The sequence below is a fragment of the Corylus avellana genome, chromosome ca9, assembly GCF_901000735.1.
Source record: "Corylus avellana chromosome ca9, CavTom2PMs-1.0".
In the NCBI taxonomy this organism is placed as follows: domain Eukaryota; kingdom Viridiplantae; phylum Streptophyta; class Magnoliopsida; order Fagales; family Betulaceae; genus Corylus; species Corylus avellana.
This window is the reverse complement of record NC_081549.1, coordinates 1,514,239-1,537,175: the sequence shown is the minus strand read 5'-3', so window position 1 is coordinate 1,537,175 and position 22,937 is coordinate 1,514,239. Positions and strand designations below refer to the sequence as shown.

Below are 22,937 nucleotides of genomic sequence, written 5' to 3'. Positions count from 1 at the left end.
ACGTGGGCTGGTTCGGTTGTTTAACCACTGTGGGCTGCTATCATTGACAGCTGCCCTCTTTTAGACCCTTGGGACCTTTTACGGCGGAGGGTCGTTCTAGTAGCCAGCTATCGTAACGACATTCTTGAGCCTTATCTGAATTGTTTGGATAACTAGTCTTTTCGACTTCCCAACTAACTAAGTCGCCCTTTGAAGACAATATTATGCCTAATTTTATAACGATTTTGAAATTATTTATCTGTTTTTAAAGTTAACTTGTGGTTTGTAAAAATAAAAAATAAATAAAGAGTTAACTTGTGGCTATGTTTGTTAACCTTTTTTTATTCTCTCTTTTCTTTTCTTTTTTCAAAATAAAAATATTAATAAATAACCTAAAACGCCAAACACTTAAAATTTATTTCACATTTATGTCACATTCGAACACTTTTTCAAACAAAAAACACAATTTAAAAAAATATTAATAGACAGAGCCACAATTTCCTTAAATCATTATCAAACAGTTCAAAATGCAAAATAATTTTTAAATATACACCCTGCCAAAAAAATGCTTCTCAACTCTGAGTCCGTTTAAATTTGCAATTTCAAAATGTGTGATTTTAAAAATAAATTTTTTAAAATACTATTAAGATTTTAATAAAATCGCAGTTTAACCTTTAAAATTACAATTTAATCTTAAAATTATGTGTTGTTAAGAACACACCTTAACTGCAATTTGAAAATATAGATTTTTCTACATTTTTAAATCATAATTTTTCAAAAACAAACTTCTAAATGGTATATTTTTCTATGATTTAGTGCCAAATATGCTCACCTATATTACATCAAAACACATTTTTGAACCAAAACTACAAACTTAGAGAGAGAGAGAGAGAGAGATAAATTATATTTTTCCATATCCCGTCCATCTCCTATGTGGGTCTTACAAATTCATAAGTAGATTTGAAAAAAATATAGATGAAAAATAGATGGGAGATTGAGAAATTGCAAGTCTCAAACCAAAAAAAAAAAAAACTATTTAACCTACAATGCATACAAAACAAATTTCTATAGTTAGTTTTCTTAAACAGTTGGTCAAACTAAATCTATTGTTTGGTACTCACAGGCTTAATATTAAAAGGGAGGGAATAAGGAAGATTAAGCACCCATGTTATGTATGATATAAGTTTACTCTATTTACTAAATCTTCTGTTTGTTTTAAAAAGTTGAATCTTAGAAATAACTAAATAAAACATAAACTCGATTTAATTGATAAAAATATATGAATTCACAAGCAATTTAGCAAAGTAAGAGATTCCATTCCCTTCTTCTATTAGTTGAACACATATGCTTGTCCAAAGTCGAAAAATTTAAAATAAATTGGAGTTTGTGGTTATTATAATAATTCTCAAGAGGTAGTTTAATCGGTTAGGACCATGCTTAATGAAGTGGAGGTCACTAATTCGAATCTCACAATGATATAAATCACGCATAAAATCAATATAATTAAAAAAAAAAAAAAAAAAAAAAAAATCAAAATGAGTTAATGTGTAGTAGGACCACCCCATCGCTAGTTTTTTTTTTTTTTTTTTTTTTTTTTTAAAGTGACGTGATTCAAATTAAGTCATTTATTTCGAATGAATGATCAGGATGAAATTGGAGAGCCTCAATCCAATTTATGGCCCACGCGAAGGCCCAACTCACTCGCCTAGCCCATACAATTCTGGACCATCACTAAACCCCAAGTGGCCACCATCATAAACTGCTACTAAGCAAAGCTCTGCCTTGCTTGCTTTCCGTGGAAGCCATCAAGCCAATCATGTTTGAAGTAAGAACGCCGAGGACAGGAAAGGCCAGAAGGGCGCTCGAGAAACGAGCACCCAAACTTGTGAGCTCCCCAATTCTCTACGGAAAACCCCATGAAAATCAAGCTTTTGTACATTCCATTGAAAGTAACAATTTTGATTTCTCTGTTTCTTTGTTCAGGTCGAGACGGAGAAGAAGACGCTGATACTTCATGGTACAAAGACGAGCGGCGTACTGAATGCCGTGCTGACGGAAATCTACCACATGAAGAAGGGCAGCGCCGTCAAGTTTAGCCGCAAGAACGAGAATATCAAGCCCTTTGACTCTTTGAGAGACCTCTTTGCAGTTTGGTTCTCACTCAAAGAAGCGGTCTGATAATCTTGTTATAGGGAGAGCTTACGACCGCCACATATATGATCTTGTGGAGGTTGGGGTTGAAAATTTCAAGCCGATGGAGTCATTCAAATATGATAAGAAATTAGCTCCACAGATTGGCTCAAAACCTTTGATTGCTTTTATTGGAGAAGGATTTGAGAATGTAGAAGAGTTGAAACATTTGAAGGAAGTTTTGCTTGATCTGTTGCGGGGAGAGGTGCATTTCTGCAGCCCTTTGCAATTTGTGCATCTATATGTTATGACTAGTATATTAATAAAAAGCATGGGTTTTGATGAGTGCAGGTTATAGAGAATTTAAATCTTGTGGGGGTAGACCGTGCCTATATATGTACAGCCATATCTTCAAATAGGGTGTTTCTTTCTCACTGTGGTCTGCGGCTAAAAAAGTCTGGCACAAAAGTACCGAGGATGGAACTGGAAGAAGTTGGTCCCTCCATGGATTTTGTAGTTCGCCGGCATCGTCTTCCTAATGACAGCCTTCAGAAAGAAGCCATGAAAACAACCAGGGAAAAGCCTAAGAAGAAGGCTGACTAAAATACTCCCTTAAACCTTCCCAATTTCTTTTTCTATGAGGAGAGAAGTAACATGTCAGGATTGTGTTCTGTTTTTTGCAGGTGAAAAATGTTAGCAAGGATGCAATAGAAGGCAAGATCGGGAAGATATACATGCCAGATCAGAAGGTAAGGGGAATGTTTATTCATTTAGCAGTTATTGCATCAACTATGGGGTACTTAGCTAGGTCAGCTTTGAAAGGATATCATCTATGTCAGATATCTCATCCATAGCCTACAAATTACATTTCACCTGAGAGCCACATTCTCGTTCTCCTTTCTGATCTCATGTGGAAGGATTTGATTACTTTGTGGGTGATAGCTTTGCTCCACCCTTGGCCATATGAGCAACTCTGATATTTCTAGAGTAATCTCATTGTATGTAAAATCTGCCTTAGTTTTATTCAGTTGTTATTCTCCAACTGTTCACTAGAATTTGGCGGTTGTTTGTTGTAACATTGATATTGGAGTAATGATATAAAAAAGACTAGAGTCTTTTTAGAGTCATCCCAAATCTGATGCGGTATTTGAAATCATTATTAAATTTGATATGATTATTATTAAGTTTTGATATGTTGGTAATTTTAAATGCTACATCACATTTGGGATGACTCTAATTTTCCTTATATTACAACACCAGCAATACTCATGCAACTTATAAGATAAAATAATCCACTCAAAGAAAGAACTAGCTGGAAAAATTAAACAATTAAATAGCATAATAGAAATGTAAAATTTAATTGAATGGAAGCTGAAAATCAAGAAAAAAATTGACACTGCAATTAATTGAATATATTTGCAAATAAATTGTCCAAAAGTTGATCTGTTCAACTAAAAATAATAATACAGATCCACAAGGGCAGCAAGTGCAGAAGCAAATGAAGCCTTATGGATCCCTATTTTCTGATATATCATCTTTGGGTTCATCAGTAGTCCACTGATCGATGCCTGAACCTTCGGCCACTTGCAGAGAACTTAAATCCCAGATATCTGATAATCCACCAGTCACTCCCAACTCTGGAACTTCATAGTTTATTGGAATACCCCACAACTCGCTGCTAGAGCTAGGCATAGTGGTACTCGCATCAAAACCCATGCTCCATATATCCTCTTGTTTAATGATGTTTTCAATCCCCGGAGATAACTCAGAAAAAGCCTTCTCCTTCGATATTTCTTCTGCAAAAGAGACAAAAAACATGGGATTAACCTCTTCTTCTTGCAGGCTCATGAAATTATTTCCTTTCAGATCCTCAGTCCCCAGCCTTGATGACCCTTCATCTGATGGAAGTGGTATGCTTTCAGCACCTAAGCCAATGGGTTCTATCATAGTAACCATACCTTGTGAGAAATAATCCTCAGATTGTTCAACAGGAACTGGATATACTTCCGGGGCTGCAGAAGGTATAATGAGTTGTCTGCAATCTGGTTGGTATTTCACAAGCTGCTCTTCCATGGAAGATTCTGATTTACCCATTTCATGTTGATGCTGCTTGACAAACTTCCTCTTCACTCGTGGAGAACCTATTTCTCTCTGTTCCTTCTTCTGCTGAAGCCGGGCTAAGAATGCTGGGTTCTGCAGCAACTTTGCCACGAAAGAAACCATCTGATTCTGTCTCTGCTCTGCAGACTGAAGCTTCTGGTTCACTGATTCCATATGGTGAAAGGTACCCCACTGCTGTTGCTGCAATTCAGCAACCTCCTGCATCATCATACTCTTATCCTTCCTCAGCCTCTCTATCTCACCTTCCAGAGCAGGCCTCCCTGCTTCCGTAGATGGCCCAACATATATCCCAATCTGGTGGGAATGAGGTGATTTGCGCCTCTGAATGTTCTTCAACAGATGTCTCTTCCCTCGCTGGAAAGATTCATTGGCAAACTCCCACCTATCAGTATCAATCTTGCGGAACCCCTGAATACAGCAACCAGAGTGATTTTCAAAATGAATAGGCAAGACTAAAAAGTTCAGAAAACAAAATACAGATATGATGATTATCATCATAAATAGTTCTTTTTATATATATAAGTATCATCAAAAATAGTTCATCACACAACACAATCTGAAGCCGTAGATTTTCATGCGTAGAAGAAGCCGAATTCCCTATATAATCTGTAAAATCATAAAACCAACTTCTCTAACCGCAAAACCAGGGGTCAGATTATAACATGCAGTTTCTTGACTAACTAGGACAAAAACAGATGTTTCAATGAACCTGAAACTCTACCTGCAGAAGATGAACTCCCCACTCCGCTACAATTGACCCCAAGAGGAGGGGGAAAGGGAGATTCGAACTAGTAACTTTCGCCTCATTAGGCATGGTCCCAGCTAATTGAGCTACCATTGGTTTACATGATCTTGAGAAAGTAAACCTCAAGATAACTTTGTCTCATATAGTTCCACCAGTACACATAAACTTGAAACAGCGAACAAATCATCGCAAAAGCACAAGAACACCACATTTCCATCTTTTTACCAGCACAAAGCACACATACCATATTTAAATGCAAGACTATATACATAAAGAAATTATTTACAACCCAATATCTCGAACAAAGCTCAGAAATCCCACATATAATACATTGCGATCATCTACAAGTTTGACCCAGCTACATCTACAGAGATCAATTTTTTTAAAACCCAATTACAGAATAAACATCAAATAAAAAAATTAAAACTAAAATACACCAAAAGAAGCGAGAGAAAATTACAACCACTAAAAAGAACAAAACAAAAACAATACACAAAACAAAGAAAAAAGATGTTACATACAGATCACACTAGCCATAACAGGCCGTGTTACAGCAATACCCACATAAGTATTAAGCTGGCGGACAAAACTGGAGAAATTGTTGTGCTTGAAATTCCGTGGCAGGACGAGTCTCCCAAAGTCCACTGGGTCCCACACGACGAAGCTCTCTCCAGTGGGTCCCCACGATATGATCGGGTCAAGCGCCGGGTCGTCCACCAGGTCGAACGTCTTCGACAGAAACGGCGGAATCGGATTGTCCTGCAAGCACCCGAGCGGCTGAGGTACGCTGACACTCTCGGAGTCTCCTCCACCTCCTGTACTATTCACCGATACGGTTCTCGCTGTTTCGGCGAAAACCGGTGATGGGTTTATGGTTGAGAAGGCTTCGAGGTCCACTAGAGGAGGAGAGCCCGAGAAACTAGCCGCGGTGTCCATGAAGAAAGACCCGGGCGAGAACGGTTGCGACGTTGTTTCGGGTTGTATCGGAGAGAGCCGGGTCCCGATAGTCTCAGAGTCCAACTCGGCTGAACTGGACGACGACCTTTCGACGACCGGAGCTTTACCCTTCGACCCCGTAGAAGTCATGGGTGGAGATTTTGGAAAGTGTTTGTCTTCTGGACTCATCGATGTTATGGCAGACTGAGAGAGAGAGAGTGGGTTTGTTTGTGCGTTAATGTACGAGAAGTGGTGCGGCGGGCGAGAGAAATGGGCAAATGAGGGTTGTAGAGGGGTTTATAAGGGGGACTGGCGGGTTTATGCCGACATGGAGTTCGATAAAAATCTTGAAAGAGATTCAAGGCGGTTGAGGAGGTTCGCCTCTGGTCAGACTTCGTCTTCTAATCCGACAGCCAGAGTTGTCTCGTTGTTGGTGCCGACCCATTGATTTTTTTAAGTTTGGGTTTGGGACAAGTTAAGCCAGAGAGAGCGCCGACCTTATGGGGTGTTCAGGGGTTTCCTGGCAGTTACCCTCGTTGAAGGGTGAGAGAGACAGAGAGAAGAGAGGTTGTTCGTGTGGTTCTGATTGGATAGGGGAACAGGTGGGGCCCTGTCTCGCGCTAGATATTCTTGTCTGTCCGGGCCGGTTTTACTGTTGGTTTGCTTGTGGACGAAGGAAAATCGCTGGCCAATGGGAGGAAGAAGTGGAGTTGCACTTTGGATTTGGGAGTCTCACTGTTGCCACGTCACGTCAATATTACATCGATTATCGAGCAAAAGAAAAAGAAAAAGGCGGTCGTAGACAGGCACCGATCACACAGATCTCGGGCCCAGCAGATGACACGGTGACAAATCTGAAAGCATTATTTTTAGAGAGCCCTACTTAATTTGAATGCCATATCTTTTATTACGGATCCAAATCTCTTGAAATTTCTATGAATATTTTAGTTTTTGGAATTTTAAATTTAGGTTATTTATTTTTATTCAATAATTATTTTTTTTTTGTCACGTATCTCATTATTAATAAAATAATAATAAAATTTTAATAATATTAATAATTATTATTATTTTATTAGTAGTGAAATACGGGACTGGATAATGATTATTAGATGAAAATAAATAGTTTCGATTTAAAATTTCAAAAACTAAAATTTTCATAAGAATTTCAGTGAATCTGAATCCCTTTATTACAAGACTTTCATAAATTGATTTTCGTGTCATTTATCATATCAATGGTTAAGAAAATAATTTATTTATTAAATTTTATTACTTAATTGTTTTCACCATTAAAATACTAACAGTGCTTCCTCCCATTGAGAGAATGGTTTTCAAATCCCAGGTGGGGGGGGACCGCTAGTTCCGCCAGGAGATCAGTCCTGCCATACGTGACGCCACACAATACACAAAAGATTTGGTTCCCTTTTCAGCCTTAATTTGTAAGCCAACTTCCAAATGAATTGATTTGTCTTGTTCCAACATACCCAATCTCACGCTCGCAGCCACGCAGTCCTCTTATTTTCTTTTCTTTTTTTAAAGAAAAAAAAATCACAAAATATGAGTGAGCAACCCAATAAAAACCCCGGAAAAATTCAAATAGTACCAAAAGATCTAAAAGCTATTAAGAATAGGCCAAATAATTGGTTCGACTTATCTAAAATAGCATATACTGCAACAACATGCAATCTTGAGGACCACTGATGTTGGTTAAACCAAAGCCACAGAAGACAAGCGCCACTGTGGCGTCTAGTGAGAGAAAAAAGAGGGTATCATTTATACAAATTCAATAGGGGGAAAGAGCGAGAAAGTCAAGGATTCACCATCTAATCCTTAACAATATTATATTTTCACCATCTAATCCTTGCTATGCCGGGTGACGGGTCGCACCATCGATCTCTCAACATTATTAATAGAAGGGGACAGGGACCCGGACTCCTGCCAAAAGTTTCCAAATCTTCAAAGATTACACAGTAACTAGTCGAATATACAGAATATTTTATTAGATTGGATTCATAGGTTGGCTCACAAAGAGAGCTTCTTTCACCTTCGTGAATCAGCTGTAGAGTCTAGACTCTAGATGAAGACGAATTTTACAAAAAGATGTCGGTGTTAGTGTGATTCACACATCACATTTGGGTCTTAACGTAATAATTATAGACATTTGTTTAAAATAATAAGATATTAGATGGATCTTATGTATTAATTAATTAATTTAAACTTTAAGATTTTGGCAGTACGCTATTTGCAATTTAACACCGACATTTATATTAAGAATGAAATTGGCAAAACATACCATCTGATGATTCTGATCTGGCCATGTCCAACAACAGAAATGGTCTCCCGCAAAAGGTTACTATAGTACGAAAAAAAGATTCCAGCCAGCCATAAGCCCAAAACGTTGCTCGGTGCGGACCGAAGTTTGATGCTACTCTATAACACAAGTTCTCAGCGCACTAGTCTAACAAAACGATATCAAATTATAGAACTCTCAATGTCGGGCCTCCAATTATTGGTGCCATCCCTATCGATAAGATTTTGCTTTAAATCAAACTGTTAACAAGTGCAATATCTTTTATACTCCTATATAATTTATAAAAATACAAATTTGCCCTTAAGAAATTAAAAGGAAAAAAAAGAAGGTTGCAAGTCTGGTGACCCACCGCCAACTTGTTATGGGTCATCCAATGTTTAGTTATTTTAAAAAAATAAAATAAAAAAACAAAGGTGTTTTGGACATGGACCTCGAACGAATTGACTACATTTCACAATTGGTACAAGTAAATACATGTGAGGACTGTTCAGTGTACAATGCTGGCAAAGTTGCTTCCCATTAACTAATTCTAATTCTTTACATACAAAATCGTGAAAGTTATTGTACAATTTTCCATTATGGCACAACAGAATGACCTACCAAACAATATTATGCAGGAAGGCAGTTCCTTGCTTCGAGAAAAAAATCAGGGTTCTCAATTACCAATTAGAAGAGACATGTACAACAGTTATCCTGCAAACAATCACACACACCAACACAATCATTAGGAATTTGAACAATGCAAATTAAGCATAGACCAAAACCAAAATAAAAATAAAGGGACAACCAGGGACAAATCTTTGCTCCATTGGGTCATTGAGACCCCTTATATTCCAAACTCCATAAATCACGTGGAGATTGAAAGACATGCACATGCAACCATTCCACTTCTTTAATTGCCAAGATCTTTATAGGTAGAAGGAAATGCAGACTTGGAATCTCATAGCAAGTTGAAATTGTGTAGCTGCCTAAGATTCCAAGGCTTTCCTACTTTCTTCCCTACAACAAGACCCAATAGTATCTCTGCTACAGCCAACAAGGAGCTCTAGGATTTGGGCACCACTAAATATTGGTAAATCAGAAGCTAAAGTTTTAGGCACACCTGAGACTATCTGAACAGCTCGTATTCCTGGCTGACATCAAATCTCATAAGAATGATGTATTATGTGCATGAATAAGACCAATCATGTCTTCCACCCCTTCAGGTAATCAACATCATGTCTGCACGACCTGGTTGAGGTGTGGAAGGTTTAATCAATGGCCTCAAAGATTCCATGACACTGGAAAATGAAGGACGTTTCCAGGGCTCGCTGCAAAACCATTTATTAATAAATAAATAAAAAAGTATTCAAGGAAATTTATTGCACTATGCATATAGGAATTAAATTGCTAAGCTCACTTGGCCCAGCAAGCCTCAATTATCGAAGCCACTTGAGGATTCAAATCGAGTGGAATCTCAAGCCTTTTTCCCTTAAAGCCAACAGCTGCCACAACCTATAAGACAGTACACATTTAAGCTGCCTAATCAAATAAATGAGCTCAGGCAAATGTCTTAGCACGTGAGTGCAGATTACAAACATTGAAGTAGAAAAAATGAAAGAGGTAATATTGAGTTACATTGTATGATCAGTAAACCCATTACGCTCTTATTTGATAAAAAAAAATATTTAACCTTTGTAACAATCTCACCCCGGGGCAGAGTATCACAGCCAACCTACTTAATATCAAGTTTATGGGCAAATTGGTCAGCTTTATAGACATATTTAACTTGGAAGTATGGAACCTAGAGCTTAATATATGTGCAGAGTTCCAATGCTTGATGTCTTCATCAAGTCACATACTTGATACACTTCTTAATGCTGCTAAGATAATTAATTTGATTTTAACATACTGTTTACCAAATGCTCCAACCAATTACCATTCTTATATGACTTGAACCAGCCGAGACCAAAAATTGTGCTCTCTGGCTCAACAATTTACCAATCATCAGTTGGTAAAGGATTTTCCACAAGTCCCTTCCAAGTGACAGAAGCAAAATTTCAACACAATAATACATCCATACATTCACTTTGCATGCTCGTACTTGTCAAATATAGCTACATATGACAAACCTGTGCTGGATTTAAATTACTCCATGGCTGTTGCAATGTTGCAAGCTCCCACAAGATTACACCAAAGCTGTAAACATCGGACTTTTCATTTGATGGCTCATCACGAAGAACTTCTGGGGCCATCCACTCAGGCTAGCAACATAGAAAAAGTTACATTATAATATTACATAATGTGGCCCATCCGCCTTGTAATAATAACCAACTAAAGTATGTTATCAAGTTCAACAGAACTTACAGTACCAGCGGCTGACTTTGATGACAGAAACGTGCTTGCCTTTAGTCGGGAAAGACCAAAATCACAAACCTAAATGAACAGACCACACAACAAATTTGAGGAACAAGTGGAAGCAATCACCAAACATAAAAAACAATAACTTCACTACAAACTCGGGCTATAACAACAAACTCTAAAACAGGTCTGAGCAGATAACAGGACATATGGTCCAGAATATACTGTTTCCCATTCAAAGACGTAAACATTTGCTGCTTAGTACAGGATCATTTCAACACAAAAATAATTTTATACGAGCCAAAGGAAAACACAGCAGCAAATTACCTAGCTGATTAATATTAACATGAAGACAAGCATTAAGCAATATATTTGGTAAGCTTGAAAACTTCTCACTCCTACCTTTACTGTATATTTTTTGTCAACCAGAAGATTTGGAGATTTTAAATCACGATGAACAACTGGAGGATTGCGTTTATGGAGATAATTCATTCCCTTTGCCTGTATTAAACAAAGATATATATTTTTTTTGATAAGTAGAATTAAACAAAGATATATTATTTAGCCCAGAACAATAGCGATACCGTTGAGATGTAATGATACAACAACGATGATGATCATGATCCTCATGAAAAAACTGAAGAATAAACAAAATTTGCAACAGCAAATGCAAGCCTTTGAATTCATACCACATCATAAGCCATATTCAACCGACGCCTCTCATCCAACATCTCTCTAGCGCCAGGCTTGTGCAAGAGTCTATACAAGCTACCTCTGCACTTTAAAGACAATACTTCAAATCATTAAACAATCTAAACCTTTTAAGCAGATATGAACTTTCAGTAGCCTCTTTTGTTCTCTTTTTTCTTTTTCTTTTTTGAACAGGGCTGCGAGATAAAGTATTGGGGGCGGGGGGTAGCATGCTTAAAGAAAACACTACTAAACCTTGATAAATATTCTGTGACTATGGATAAGTTTGGGGGCTGAGTGACCGCACCCATAAAGAGAACAATATTTGGATGCCGTAGGCGTTTCATTATTGCAACCTAACAAACAAAAGTGAAACCACATCTTAAATGAAGGGTACAAATCCATAACTTTCTCAAATAGTAGAGCAAAATTTGTTTCAAATTCTAAGAGTACATACCTCCCTCAAAAATTCTCTGTGTCGTTCAGCATGAAAGTCTTGCTCCATGAGAATCTTCACAGCAACATCCTGGATGTAGAATTTAATGCAGTACAAAATGGATCACAACTTAAACATTACATTATAATTAAGCTTCAACAAAACAAATTGAAAGGGGCTTCTATGTCAAAAGTTAAAAACCCGGAAACATGAAAAAAACTGAAACAGGGCGTTTGAGATGCAAGATAAGACACAATCTTCATTCTCAAACCAAAGCAGAAGCAGCATGTGCCTCCAGCAACAGTAGATGCATATCCAGCACATAATAACATTGGCTTTTTATGAGCAAGATAAAATATTGTTAACAGCTCCAGAATTTAACCCCAAGGGGTAGCTCGACTGGGGACCAAACCTCATGAAACGAATGTCACTAGTTCAAATTTTTCTTCCCCCTCCTCTTAGGGCCAATTATTTTAAACATTAAAAAAAAAAACAACAGCAACAGCTCCGGAATTCAGAACCGCACGTTTATTCTCCATATGCTACATCATGCTACAATGCAGGCATAACTTTTATAAATGTATAATTAGCAGCATCCATTTGACATACTGCAGATTATCGCCTTGCATATTACCGTACTTAAGCTAGTGACAACTTGTTATTGTATATTATCAGCATAACGGAGGTATAGCCAGTGACAACATTATAAATTATAATGTTCTTCACCTCATTATTAATTTTTTAATAAGTATTGTCCACCTCAATTAATATCCATTAGTAACATACAAATCCTAGATTTTTCACAGTTCTTCGTACTCCATTGAATAGCTTTGCACACATCCAGAAGTAATTGGGCCCCTCATCAAAAGTAATATTTTGATCCTCAACCTAACCTCTAAAGCCCATACGACCTATAAATTAAACATTTGATTTGCAAACACAGATTGATGTACTTGGACAGAAATAAGCCTTGATAATATCTGTACTTCATCTAAACAGCAGTTTCGCTTCTCCAGATTTTATATAGCAAAAATTAGTGTTAAAGGATAAGTTGCTTACCGAGCCATTCCAATCAGCACGATGAACAGTTCCAAATGAACCTGAAAACCAAATTGATTCAGAAGTATTCTCTTGTGAACAATTATTGCAATGAACAGAATTTCATGCATGAGGGTTATCTGGCCTCTCTCTCTCTCTACTGTTAGAGAATTATCTTGTTCACACTCAGGCTTGTATAAACCTACTTATCAAAAATAGGTTGTCTAAACGTGAGGTCAGAAAAATACCTGCTCCAATTCTCTCTTTTAGAACAAGATCACTCCATGGGATGTCGTCTATATCAAGAGAAGGCTCTTTATTTGGTTTACTGGGAACCAGCTGACCTCCCTCAGTGAACCTTGGATCCTTAACAGTATCCAACCTTGGATTAGATATTGCGAAAAGTGGCTGAATGTCTCTACGTCCAATAGGTAGGATATGTTTAAGAGGGGCTGTATCTTTGACCATGATGGTTGAGTCTGCAATATTCTGAGAAGGATTACACGATTTGAACAGTTCAGAGTCTTGATTCTGGGCACTTGGCTGAGCAAATTTTGGGTGCAGAGGTATGCGAGAAGTTTCATCTTCATCACTTGAAAGCAGCATATTGTCATTTCTATCTGTGTACTTCCTGTCATACTGCTTAGGATGCATGGAAACCCCATGATCTTCACCAATAACTGATGATAAAAGACAATTGGTTGTGAATTGGCATCATTCGACTAGATCAAAACCAAAATACAAGGGCAATAATGTAAACTTAACTACAATACAGTCATTGTCAAAGTCATATTTAGAAAGCATAACAGATAAATAAAACTTAACAGATGCCTTAACTGGATAAATGAAATCCTTGTTTCACAGTTGAAGACGCTATCTGAGTCTAAAAGTAAAATATTATATATATATATATATATATATATATATATGGTCCGCACCTACACATACATCTTTTTCACTTGTCCTTCTATGGTAAAAGAGGCAAGATTTTTTTTTATATATAAATAATGTTGCATATATCAAAAAGCGCAAAGGGGCGCAACCTAGTACACAGAAAATATACAAGAGGACGCCTAACTAGAAAGAGAAAACAGAACAAGAAAGTCAGAAAAGCTAATTATTTAGGGAGCTAAACAAGCAATTGTCCAAGTAAAGAGACAAAAGAAGAAAAGGGACTTGAGCTCCTCTAAAGTCCTCTCCAGGTTATTGAAGTTCTTATCGTTTCCTTTCCTTCACATGCTCCACATAAGGCAAAGAGGAACCCCCCCCAACCACCCACAGGTGAACAAATCCACCACGCTATTAGGCATAGCTCAGGACAGTCCAAAGCGATTGAGATATAAGTTGATGTCTTGGCTCATTTACATTCACTTTCAGAAGTTAAATTCAAGAAGGTTGAACAAATATTTCCATAAGTTATTATAATCAATACAGTGAAAACCAAAATTATCTTTGAAAGGCAAAACTACTTATAAACGAAAAATGGACAATAGGTTAATCAAGTATTATGAATCATTACAAAGATGCTACAAACTATTTTCCCTTGGATTTATTAATATATATTTAATATGCTATACACATGCTCTCTAATTACCAAAACCTGGAGCTCAAATTTGAGTTCCCTCAACACCATCAAATTGGGTTCATAAGCTATCCAATATCAGTGCCTCTGTAAGATGTCTTCAGGATTGAATATCAGCACACTTATACCAGAACCCTGCAAAGTTTCCATCAATTCCTCATCATACATAAAAACGGCCCCGGCAACAGAATACCCATCCCATCAAGTATTGGTAAGTTCATTAGGCACTTCATGTCTCCCTTTACTTTTCAGACATAAAACCAAAATGAAGTTGATTTGCCATAACAACGGCACAAAAAGAAAAGAATAAAATATATAGACAAACCACCAACTGAATATAAATTATATACATGTAAATAGAAGCTCTGAATGTAAGCACATGATACCGTATGGAGTTGTTCCACATGTGCCTTAAATATGGCATGTCACATATTGCCAGTAAAGAGTCCAAATCTAGAATTGTCTAATTGGACCCAACTAACTAATTATTGATTCCATCTAAAGGCCAAGAACCCAACGACAACCACCAAAAATCACCTTAATACAGTAGATTGTCCTATTGTACCTTTTGTGCCTCTAATGCACACTTGTTTAGAAGCATGGTGAAAGGTTGAGTGGAAAAGATGGATAACAAGTTTAAGAATACTACATAAAAGCTACCCATCAATTGTTCAATTCTTACTACCATGTGAGCATAAAAAATTGCCATTAGAGAATTCTTTTATATACACTCAGCTTACTACAGATAGATCAAAAGGCCAAAAAAATATACACAATAAAGCAGATTTGAACTGCCACAACACTGTTAAGTTTAGCATATCATTATAGGAAAAAAAATTATAATAATAAGTTCCAAACCCAAACACAAGCAGTTATTATACGAATATATATTTAATATTGTTACTTTGAGAATCAAACACTCACCTGCAGAGGCATCATCAAATACGAGATTAAGTGATTGGCAATCCAAGAAATACTGCTTGGCCAGTGACCTGAAATCAATGGTAGGTTCAACTGGTTTAAGTCTTGGAAAGCGCAATGGTGAAGAAATTGAGATGGAAGAAGGACCATTGAGCAAGGAATCAGGCTCGCATAAGTAACCTGGCTTCCCAATCAAATCAACAAGATATTCCCTGAAATATACAAGATATACCTCATGAGGTGTCTCTGCCAATAAGATGATACTGAACAGTGGTTTATATATGTGTGAAGGAGATGATAAAGACACACAACATATCTATACATATAAAGAATATTATCAATATTTTTATATAATAAGTATATGTACATACACACAAGATACAAATATTAAAATCAATGCAGGAATAGTGTCTGGACAATAGCACCTTTAAATAATTTCAAAACCCAGATCACAGATATCCTCAGCAGAAATTCAAACTTAATACTTCATGACTGAAAAAGCAAGTAATACTAAACTCAAAAAATGTTATAAAAAAGTATTCTTTAATAGAACTTATAAATTGATCAGATTTATCTTCCACCCGTATCATTTTTATTAGTGAAACACAAATGTTACACACAGGAACGACTTGCTTTGTACAAGGAAGAAATTCTTGATGACTTACTGTCCCCATGGAGTTGCATAACTTAGAATTTACACCCAGGGAACTCAGTTGAAAATTGCATTACTTCTTTAGCACAATGATAGATACCACGCTTACTGACAAAGCATACCTGTCAAGCCCAAACCGGACAAGACAAGAGGAAGCATCATCTCTTGTGCAGTATTTACAGCCCTTGGCTATTCGACATGGTAGATTGATTGTGTCAGCTAGCACCTGCAGAAATCATATTTCATTCCTCAGTAATAATAAAAACACAAAAGATCCCAAAAGTCACTAGAGTTACACAGTTTCACCAGAAGGAAGAACAGAATATTTCAACTTGGGTTGAGTTTGTTTTGATATAAAATGATTTACGAGAGAAAATGTTTTTAGTCAAAAACATTTTCAGGAAATATTATTGATTTTCCATTGTTTGGTTGAGACCCAGAAAATAATATCGAAAACGTTTTTTTGTTGTTTTTCTACCCTGAAACGGTGTTTGGGAGAGCAGTGCTACAACGCAGGGAGGACAGAGGCTATTGTAAGGGGCAATGGTCGTCATATGGGAGGAAGGTTGGGACGGGGTAGGGGGAATGATGACCAAAAGGAGGATGGGGGTAGTGCTAGGCGAGGAGCAATTGTGATCCTCTACAAGGGTGGGTGATGCTTTGGTTCGGGGAGAGGGTGGTAGGGAAGAGAGTGGGAAACAAGCTTCAGAAAATGATTATGCCTACCAATATTTTCCATCCACACCAAACACCAAAAAATGGGGAAAATGTTTTCTAGAAAAAGTTTTAACAACAAAACAATCGCAGCCTTAAATCAAAGATACATAGCTCCAACAATAAAAGCACTTAAAACTTTTTTAGTGAAGCAAATTGAATAAATCATTTAGATAGGAACCTTACTTTAAACAATATAGCACGATGTCTGCAGAGGCCAACAGATAGGCTACCTATTGGAATGACCACAGATCCTAAACAATCTTTTAGATCATCACTGCACTCTCTCCAGATGGGAACAAAGTCATCTTCTCCCGTGGAAGCTGAACCCCTTGTGATAGCAATAAAAATTTGGTTATAAAAGTATGTTAAGAACAGATTTCTTCTGGGAAATTGCAAATAGAAGGTATGGTGTAGACAACTCACCCCATTCGGTTGCAGACAAGCTTTGCAAGCTGATCAACAACCTCTTTTGTGGTTATGCAACTATTAGAAATGTTGAGGACCCTATTTTGGAATTCCTTTAAGCTTGGATCACTACGTCGGTCAATCAAAACCACTTCAATTGAAGATTCAGTGGTTGGATCAACAGACCTTAGCAATTCAATTGATGGAATACGACCATTTTCTTGAAGCTCAGTGCAAACAGACCATACATATGGATTCATCCCATGAATCAGATAAAACCCATCAGGAATTTTGTCAAAGTATGACAGGCAGCCATTCACCTGGACGCAGGTTAGAATAATAAAGAAGATATTCAAATGTCACATACATAGATGTCATATGTCCACAAAACATAACATGTAATTCACTAAAATAATATTGTCTCTATATTCTTACCTCCATTTGGTAGCAGATAAATCAAAGGAAAAGAAAATGAAACTAAACCAAATAGATTTATAAGGCTCATTTCACATATTCTGACAATACCTACACCATTATTAGTTTTTGCCAATGAGTTCTCGTTCAGATGGTACTTCCTCCCATTGTAAAACAAGATGGAAGGTGAGCGTCATGCATGTAAGACGACGTGGAAGGCGGGGCTGTGGATTCAGTACCTACTAGATGCATGTGTAACTTACCAATCAAAAAAAAATATTTATACCATTATATTAATACCAACTCCCCAACTACTGAAGGGGCATTTCTGAACCTGAGTCACACTTTAAACTTAAGTAACTCTTCCATTTCTCACTTGCTAACAATTGTCCAGCTATCAATGTGAGGTTTTATCTAAAGTATATAATCAGAGTAAGAAAATTTAACTCCTACATAAGTAGAAGGGTTCGAGTTCTAAACTGAGGAATTGAAAAGACACTCTAGCAACTAGGATAATTCACTTCGCTAAACCCTCCACCCCATCCCAGAATTTCTTTGTTTAATATAGTTATAAGCTCCTTTCTGTTATTTACGCTACAGAAAACCTACCAAGTCCTTAAGATAAACATATAACATCCATATTAATGTTTTCTGACTTCTCCAAACACAATGACCATCACATTCAGGCCTCAAAATTTCTAAAACAAAGAAAAATAGCGTCATATGGTTGTTGATGTTGATTGCTACATATGAATTTACAATAGAATAACTCCTGTTCACTTACAAGTTAAGTGAAGAGCAGGTGTCATTTAAAACATGGCTCTTGTATTTCACTCCTACAACCACATTCCTATGATTTATGGTGCTCTATTTCAATTCCTTTTTGTATAAGTAATAATGAAATTTTGTCAGAAAAAATAAATGAGACCTTAAGTTTACAGAACATACACAAAACGCCCACCTAAAGGATACATTCAAAATTCAGCTGGTCTATAAGAAAACTGCAAGGAGCCAAAAGCAGTTGTCCACTCATACAATAATATCAAGACTAAGGATTTAAGCTGAAGCGTGGAAAGCTCAACACCATTAAAGGTCCTATCGTTCCTTTCCCTCTATTAAACTTGCTTTCTTTCTCGTAGGAAAGAAATTAGATCACCATTGCTTGGATTCAACTTTTATATTCAGTGCTATCCGAGCTCTCATTTCCAAACAAAATGTAAATTATCACAATCTTTACAACTGAAGTGTGGAAAGCTCAACACCATTAAAAGGTTCTAATGTTCCTTTCCCTCCATTAAGCTTGCTTTCTTTCCCAGAAGAAGCCCTAGATTGCCATTGCTAGGATTAAACTGAATACATCAGTGCTATCCAAGGTCTCATTGTCAATTAAAATGTAAATTATCACAATCTTTATAGCTTCATTAACCAATCATTCTTTTTTTTTTTATAAGTAATAACCAGTCTTATTAAATTAAGATAAGATTTAATCAAATCATAACCTAATCATTGTGTGGCCTTTCTACTGTCACTACGACTACATTCCACTTATACTGTACAGTTTCCCTCTCACGAGCTGTCAAAAAAACACTTCTAATAATTCCTCCCATCTTGCTCTTGATTTCCATATTCCAACATTTTCCTTCCTATTCCAATTCTCTCACCAACAGACCTCGATAATGATTTCTCACAACATAACATCTTATATCCAACTAGGTCGAAATTAACAACACAAAGAACTAGTTTTGGTGAAAAAACCCTGGCCAGGATTTGGAGAAAGCATTTAAGATTTAGCTCATGATTACGGATATTCAACCATTGATGACAAACCATCAACAAAACCAATATGCCCACTCTCAAAATTAAGACATCAGACTAGCTATTCCACCAAAAATTGCATACTCCACAGCGTTTCCATAATCTTGCTAATAATTCAGTCCGGTAACTCTAGAAACCAAAACGAAAACAAACCAAAGCAGATTTTCTTTTACAGCTGAGAGAAACATAAATTATAGCTGAGGAAAACAGAATTCACAATAAACCGTACCCAGAAACGATGTGACAATGCCTCGGCCAAGCCTGACCGCGACCCCGATTCATCGGGGTTAGGATCCAAGAAATTCGGGTCATCAACACAGGCCGCCTCCGACGAAAGCCTCAGCGCCAGAGCCAGCTGCAACTGGTAGCTCTCCTCCGTCTGCTGCGCCCAGCTCTTCTCGGACGACGACCCTCCTGCGGTGGTTCCCACAGCCTTAGCCCTCAATTCACCGCCGCCGCCGACTCTGAACGACACATCATCGTGCATGTATCCCAGGCCGTCGATCTCGGTCGCCGCCGCCGTCAACGGCGTTGGCGCGTAGTAATCCCCGGAGAGCGAGCTTTCGCCGAAGCTGCTTCCGCTCGATTGCCTCTGCAGCCCAATCGACGACGAGTACGGGTTCCCGATCCGATTGCCCCTGTGATCACCGATCGCGTCCCAATCGAAACCTCTCTCCGCCTTCCCCTTATTATTGTTGCTCTTTCCCTCTCCGGACAACGACTCGTAGAACGACGTCGTCGGAGCTCCGGCGAACTGGTCGTCGGGTACTTGGCTCAGGAGTGAGTAGTTCGATCTTCTCGCCGGCATTTCCATCAAGATGTCGCGGATTCCGATGCTCACAATATCCTAGAAACCCTAGCATCCACCATTTTTGATGAGGAAGGAAAGGGGTTTGGGGTTTCTCTCTCTAGAATTTTGGTGTTTCTCTCTCTAAAATTCGATTGTCGGAGAGAGAAATGGAAGCGGTGTGCTTTTATTCAGTGGCGTAATGGTAATATACTAATATTCTTTTGCTTTTTTTTTCCAAATAATACTAATTAAGTAATTATATTGACGCTTTTCGTTTTCGGTGCGTGCCGAAACCCCGGTATTTCGTTCACACACTGCTTTGGGCTTTTCTCGTTTGGGATTGCTTTCTGCATCTCAAATTTTCGGGACCATAATCACATCCGGTAAAACGTTTAGGTATTTTATTATGCATATTTTTTTATTTTTAATTAACCATTATTTATAAATTAAATAATTAAGATTTTTTTCATATTAATATTTATCATTTTATATATTCTTTCAATCTTTCGTATTCTAAAAATAATAAACATAAAACAAAATCTTAACTATTTAATTTAATTTTTTTTTTAAAGATGATATAATACCATCAAAATTCAGCCCAAATTGTTAATTATGAGTGATATAATATTGGAACAGATTAACAAATACGTAGTCTTGAGTCAATTGAGCTACCCCTTGAAGACATTACTTCTTCTTTTTTTTCGTTTACTATAATCATTGTAATTTGTTCAAATTTATGGATGGATCAATACACCATAATAAATTGTGAAGAAGTTTTATCTTGTTTTTAATCAAGATACATATTTGGTACCTAATCTTTAATCAACATACATATTTAATCAACCATAATCTAATGGTATTTTTTTTTCGGCCACGATAAGGTGTGATAACTCATAAGCATAATTTATCATACAAATGGCCGCATTAATTTCTGTTCTCAGGAAATAGTTGAGTATTTATTTGACCTTCGGTGTACCATTGATTATACTATACTTAGGGCCTCACGCCTTTAGATTTTTTTAATTTTTTTTCATGGTGCAGATTATTTAAATGTATTTAAAGTTGATTCCATTAATTGTGTGACCAAAATAGCTTTGATTTAAAATATTCAATTTAGAGTTCTGCACTACAAAATTTATAACATATTTTTTACAAAATGAGGTGTCATATAGTATTTGTTAATGAAGAAATATTTGGCTGCTCTAAAAAAATTATAGTTTTTTAACTGTTCATATTTAATTTTACTTTTTCACTTTTTTTTTTTTAAAAAAAAATTATAATTAAATTTGAAAAATTGAAAAGAAAAAACAAACAAACAAACAAACTATAATATATAACAATATGTTATAGTTCTTTTACCACGGATCGAGCAGAGTATTCAAGTTTTTTTTTTTTTTTTTTGACACGTCTATACAAGATAAGGGAAATTAATGACAAAGATTCAAGCTAATAACATTCGCTTCATAAAGCGTAATCCCTAACCGATTAAGCTACCCTAAGAACATAACAGTTATACCGAAGAAAAGAGTGTTGTTAGGTTTCTTGATCTACAATTCACTTGTTGACATGTATTAAGAAATTATAAAATAGTTGTAGGTCTCACATTTTTAATAACAAACAAAAATAATAATTTTTAAAAAAAAACAAACAAAGAAAAAAGAGAAAGAAACATGTAGTTATTATTATTTTTTTTTTTAAAAGAAGAAATCATCTCATATGGAGGGCAATCCTCCATCAAGAGCAACCAGCTCTAAAGTAATAACAGAAACAATACATGGAGGGCAATCCTCCATCAAGAGCAACCAGCTCTAAAGTAATAACAGAAACAATACATGGAGGGCAATCCTCCATCCATACTTTCTCATGAGACATCCAAAGTGCATTCTTTGCTAGAATATGGGCCGCCGAATTTATTTATCTTCTAACATGATTAACCATCCAGCTCCATCTCGTGAACAAAATGCCTCGAGCATCCTCAATCATTTGTCGGTAAAGGCTCCAATTTGGGCTCGTATTCTTGGACCACTAGAAAGGAATCCCCTTCCAGTATGACGTCCGGCAGTCCCAAATTCCGACTAAGTTCTGCCGCCACTACAGCTCCCATCTCCTCTGCATGTACCGGTTCCGGGAAGCCCGTCACTCTCCTCCCTTGAGCTGCAACCACAACACCACGATAATCTCTCACGATCACTCCGATGCCCATGAATTTATGCGTTGAATCTAAGCCACGTCCCAGTTCAGCTTATACCGCCCAAAAGGAGGAGGATGCCATTTTATTCGTAAATTTGCTTCTGTACGTACGTGTCTCCTCCGCGATCGACACGGTTCCCTCCCATTAGCCCCGAGAACTGCTGCAGCATCTCCCTTGCCTCTTTTACAAGCAGGTTTGGACACATGTAGTTATTTTAATGCGATGCATAACTCACAAGTTTTCCTTTTTGATTTATACATTGTTTTATTTTAGTGTTTCATATTAAGGCATTAGCTTATGGTTTTTGTATTAGCTTTTAGGTTGCCGATGCCGATGTGGCCGCGGAGGACGAGAATGGTCACGAAGCCCCAGAGGCTAGTCAGCTTCAGGTTGTTGAAGGTCCTCTTGATCTGCTTGCCACGCGACGCCGTCGTACGGCCCCTGGTTGTTGGCGTCGTCGTAATAGTGCTAGTAGGGAGGCCAGTGCCCAGTGGCTGAGCCTCGTTTCAGGGCCGTGAATGCGTCATGGCCCCATTTCTCTTTCTCTTGTCTAGATTGGGATTTAACTAATGGTTCGCTTGTTTAGATTGGGATTTAACTAATGGTTCGCTTGTTTAGATTGGGATTTAACTAATGATTTGATTGGAATGGGGAGAAGACGTGGGGGAGGAGACACTGACAGGGGAGCACCGACGAGCTCCTGGTAAGAAAATCATTGTTTCCGTTT

General features: G+C 37.2%; 2 protein-coding genes and 1 pseudogene across 4 annotated transcripts; 1 reads left to right on the top strand and 2 right to left on the bottom strand.

Moving 5' to 3' along the window:
• Window positions 1-1,782: 1,782 nt before the first annotated feature.
• On the top strand, window positions 1,783-4,181 carry LOC132192331 (ribosome production factor 2 homolog; annotated as a pseudogene).
• On the bottom strand, window positions 3,449-6,875 carry LOC132192330 (heat stress transcription factor A-3). Of its 2 annotated transcripts, XM_059607630.1 has the most exons (3): window positions 5,540-6,875; window positions 4,068-4,638; window positions 3,449-3,905 (listed from the first exon to the last, which is right to left on the bottom strand). In XM_059607630.1, exons 1-3 carry the CDS (start codon window positions 6,098-6,100, stop codon window positions 3,616-3,618), a joined length of 1,422 nt encoding a protein of 473 aa, XP_059463613.1. In that variant the 5' UTR covers window positions 6,101-6,875; the 3' UTR covers window positions 3,449-3,615. The 2 variants fall into 2 exon arrangements, with proteins under 2 accessions (XP_059463613.1, XP_059463612.1); XM_059607629.1 differs by having other exon boundaries at window positions 3,449-4,638.
• A 1,775-nt stretch (window positions 6,876-8,650) lies between these two features.
• Window positions 8,651-20,206, bottom strand: LOC132191440 (serine/threonine-protein kinase CTR1). 2 transcript variants are annotated; one of them, XM_059606453.1, is made up of 16 exons: window positions 19,459-20,204; window positions 17,019-17,320; window positions 16,779-16,923; window positions 16,001-16,104; window positions 15,230-15,438; window positions 12,972-13,403; window positions 12,745-12,785; window positions 11,707-11,775; window positions 11,505-11,605; window positions 11,249-11,333; window positions 10,962-11,060; window positions 10,566-10,634; window positions 10,331-10,462; window positions 9,619-9,713; window positions 9,322-9,529; window positions 8,651-8,912 (listed from the first exon to the last, which is right to left on the bottom strand). In XM_059606453.1, the coding sequence occupies exons 1-15, from the start codon at window positions 20,041-20,043 to the stop codon at window positions 9,421-9,423; spliced, it is 2,577 nt and encodes an 858-aa protein (XP_059462436.1). In that variant the 5' UTR covers window positions 20,044-20,204; the 3' UTR covers window positions 8,651-8,912; window positions 9,322-9,420. The 2 variants fall into 2 exon arrangements, with proteins under 2 accessions (XP_059462436.1, XP_059462437.1); XM_059606454.1 differs by lacking the exons at window positions 8,651-8,912; window positions 9,322-9,529; window positions 9,619-9,713 and having other exon boundaries at window positions 10,431-10,462; window positions 10,571-10,634; window positions 19,459-20,206.
• Between the last annotated feature and the right edge of the window lie 2,731 nt (window positions 20,207-22,937).

What these genes read in the sequence shown, in the direction of transcription:
- LOC132192330 (XM_059607629.1), bottom strand. Translation starts at nt 6,100, where the DNA reads ATGAGTCCAGAAGACAAACACTTTCCAAAATCTCCACCCATGACTTCT. An exon ending in TCCGCCAGCTTAATACTTAT is followed by an intron (nt 4,639 to 5,539) that starts GTGGGTATTGCT and finishes TGCTGTATTCAG; the next exon opens with GGGTTCCGCAAGATTGATAC.
- LOC132191440 (XM_059606453.1), bottom strand. Translation starts at nt 20,043, where the DNA reads ATGGAAATGCCGGCGAGAAGATCGAACTACTCACTCCTGAGCCAAGTA. An exon ending in AAAAGAGAGAATTGGAGCAG is followed by an intron (nt 12,786 to 12,971) that starts GTATTTTTCTGA and finishes TTTGGTTTTCAG; the next exon opens with GTTCATTTGGAACTGTTCAT. An exon ending in GTCACAGAATATTTATCAAG is followed by an intron (nt 11,334 to 11,504) that starts GTTTAGTAGTGT and finishes TTTAAAGTGCAG; the next exon opens with AGGTAGCTTGTATAGACTCT.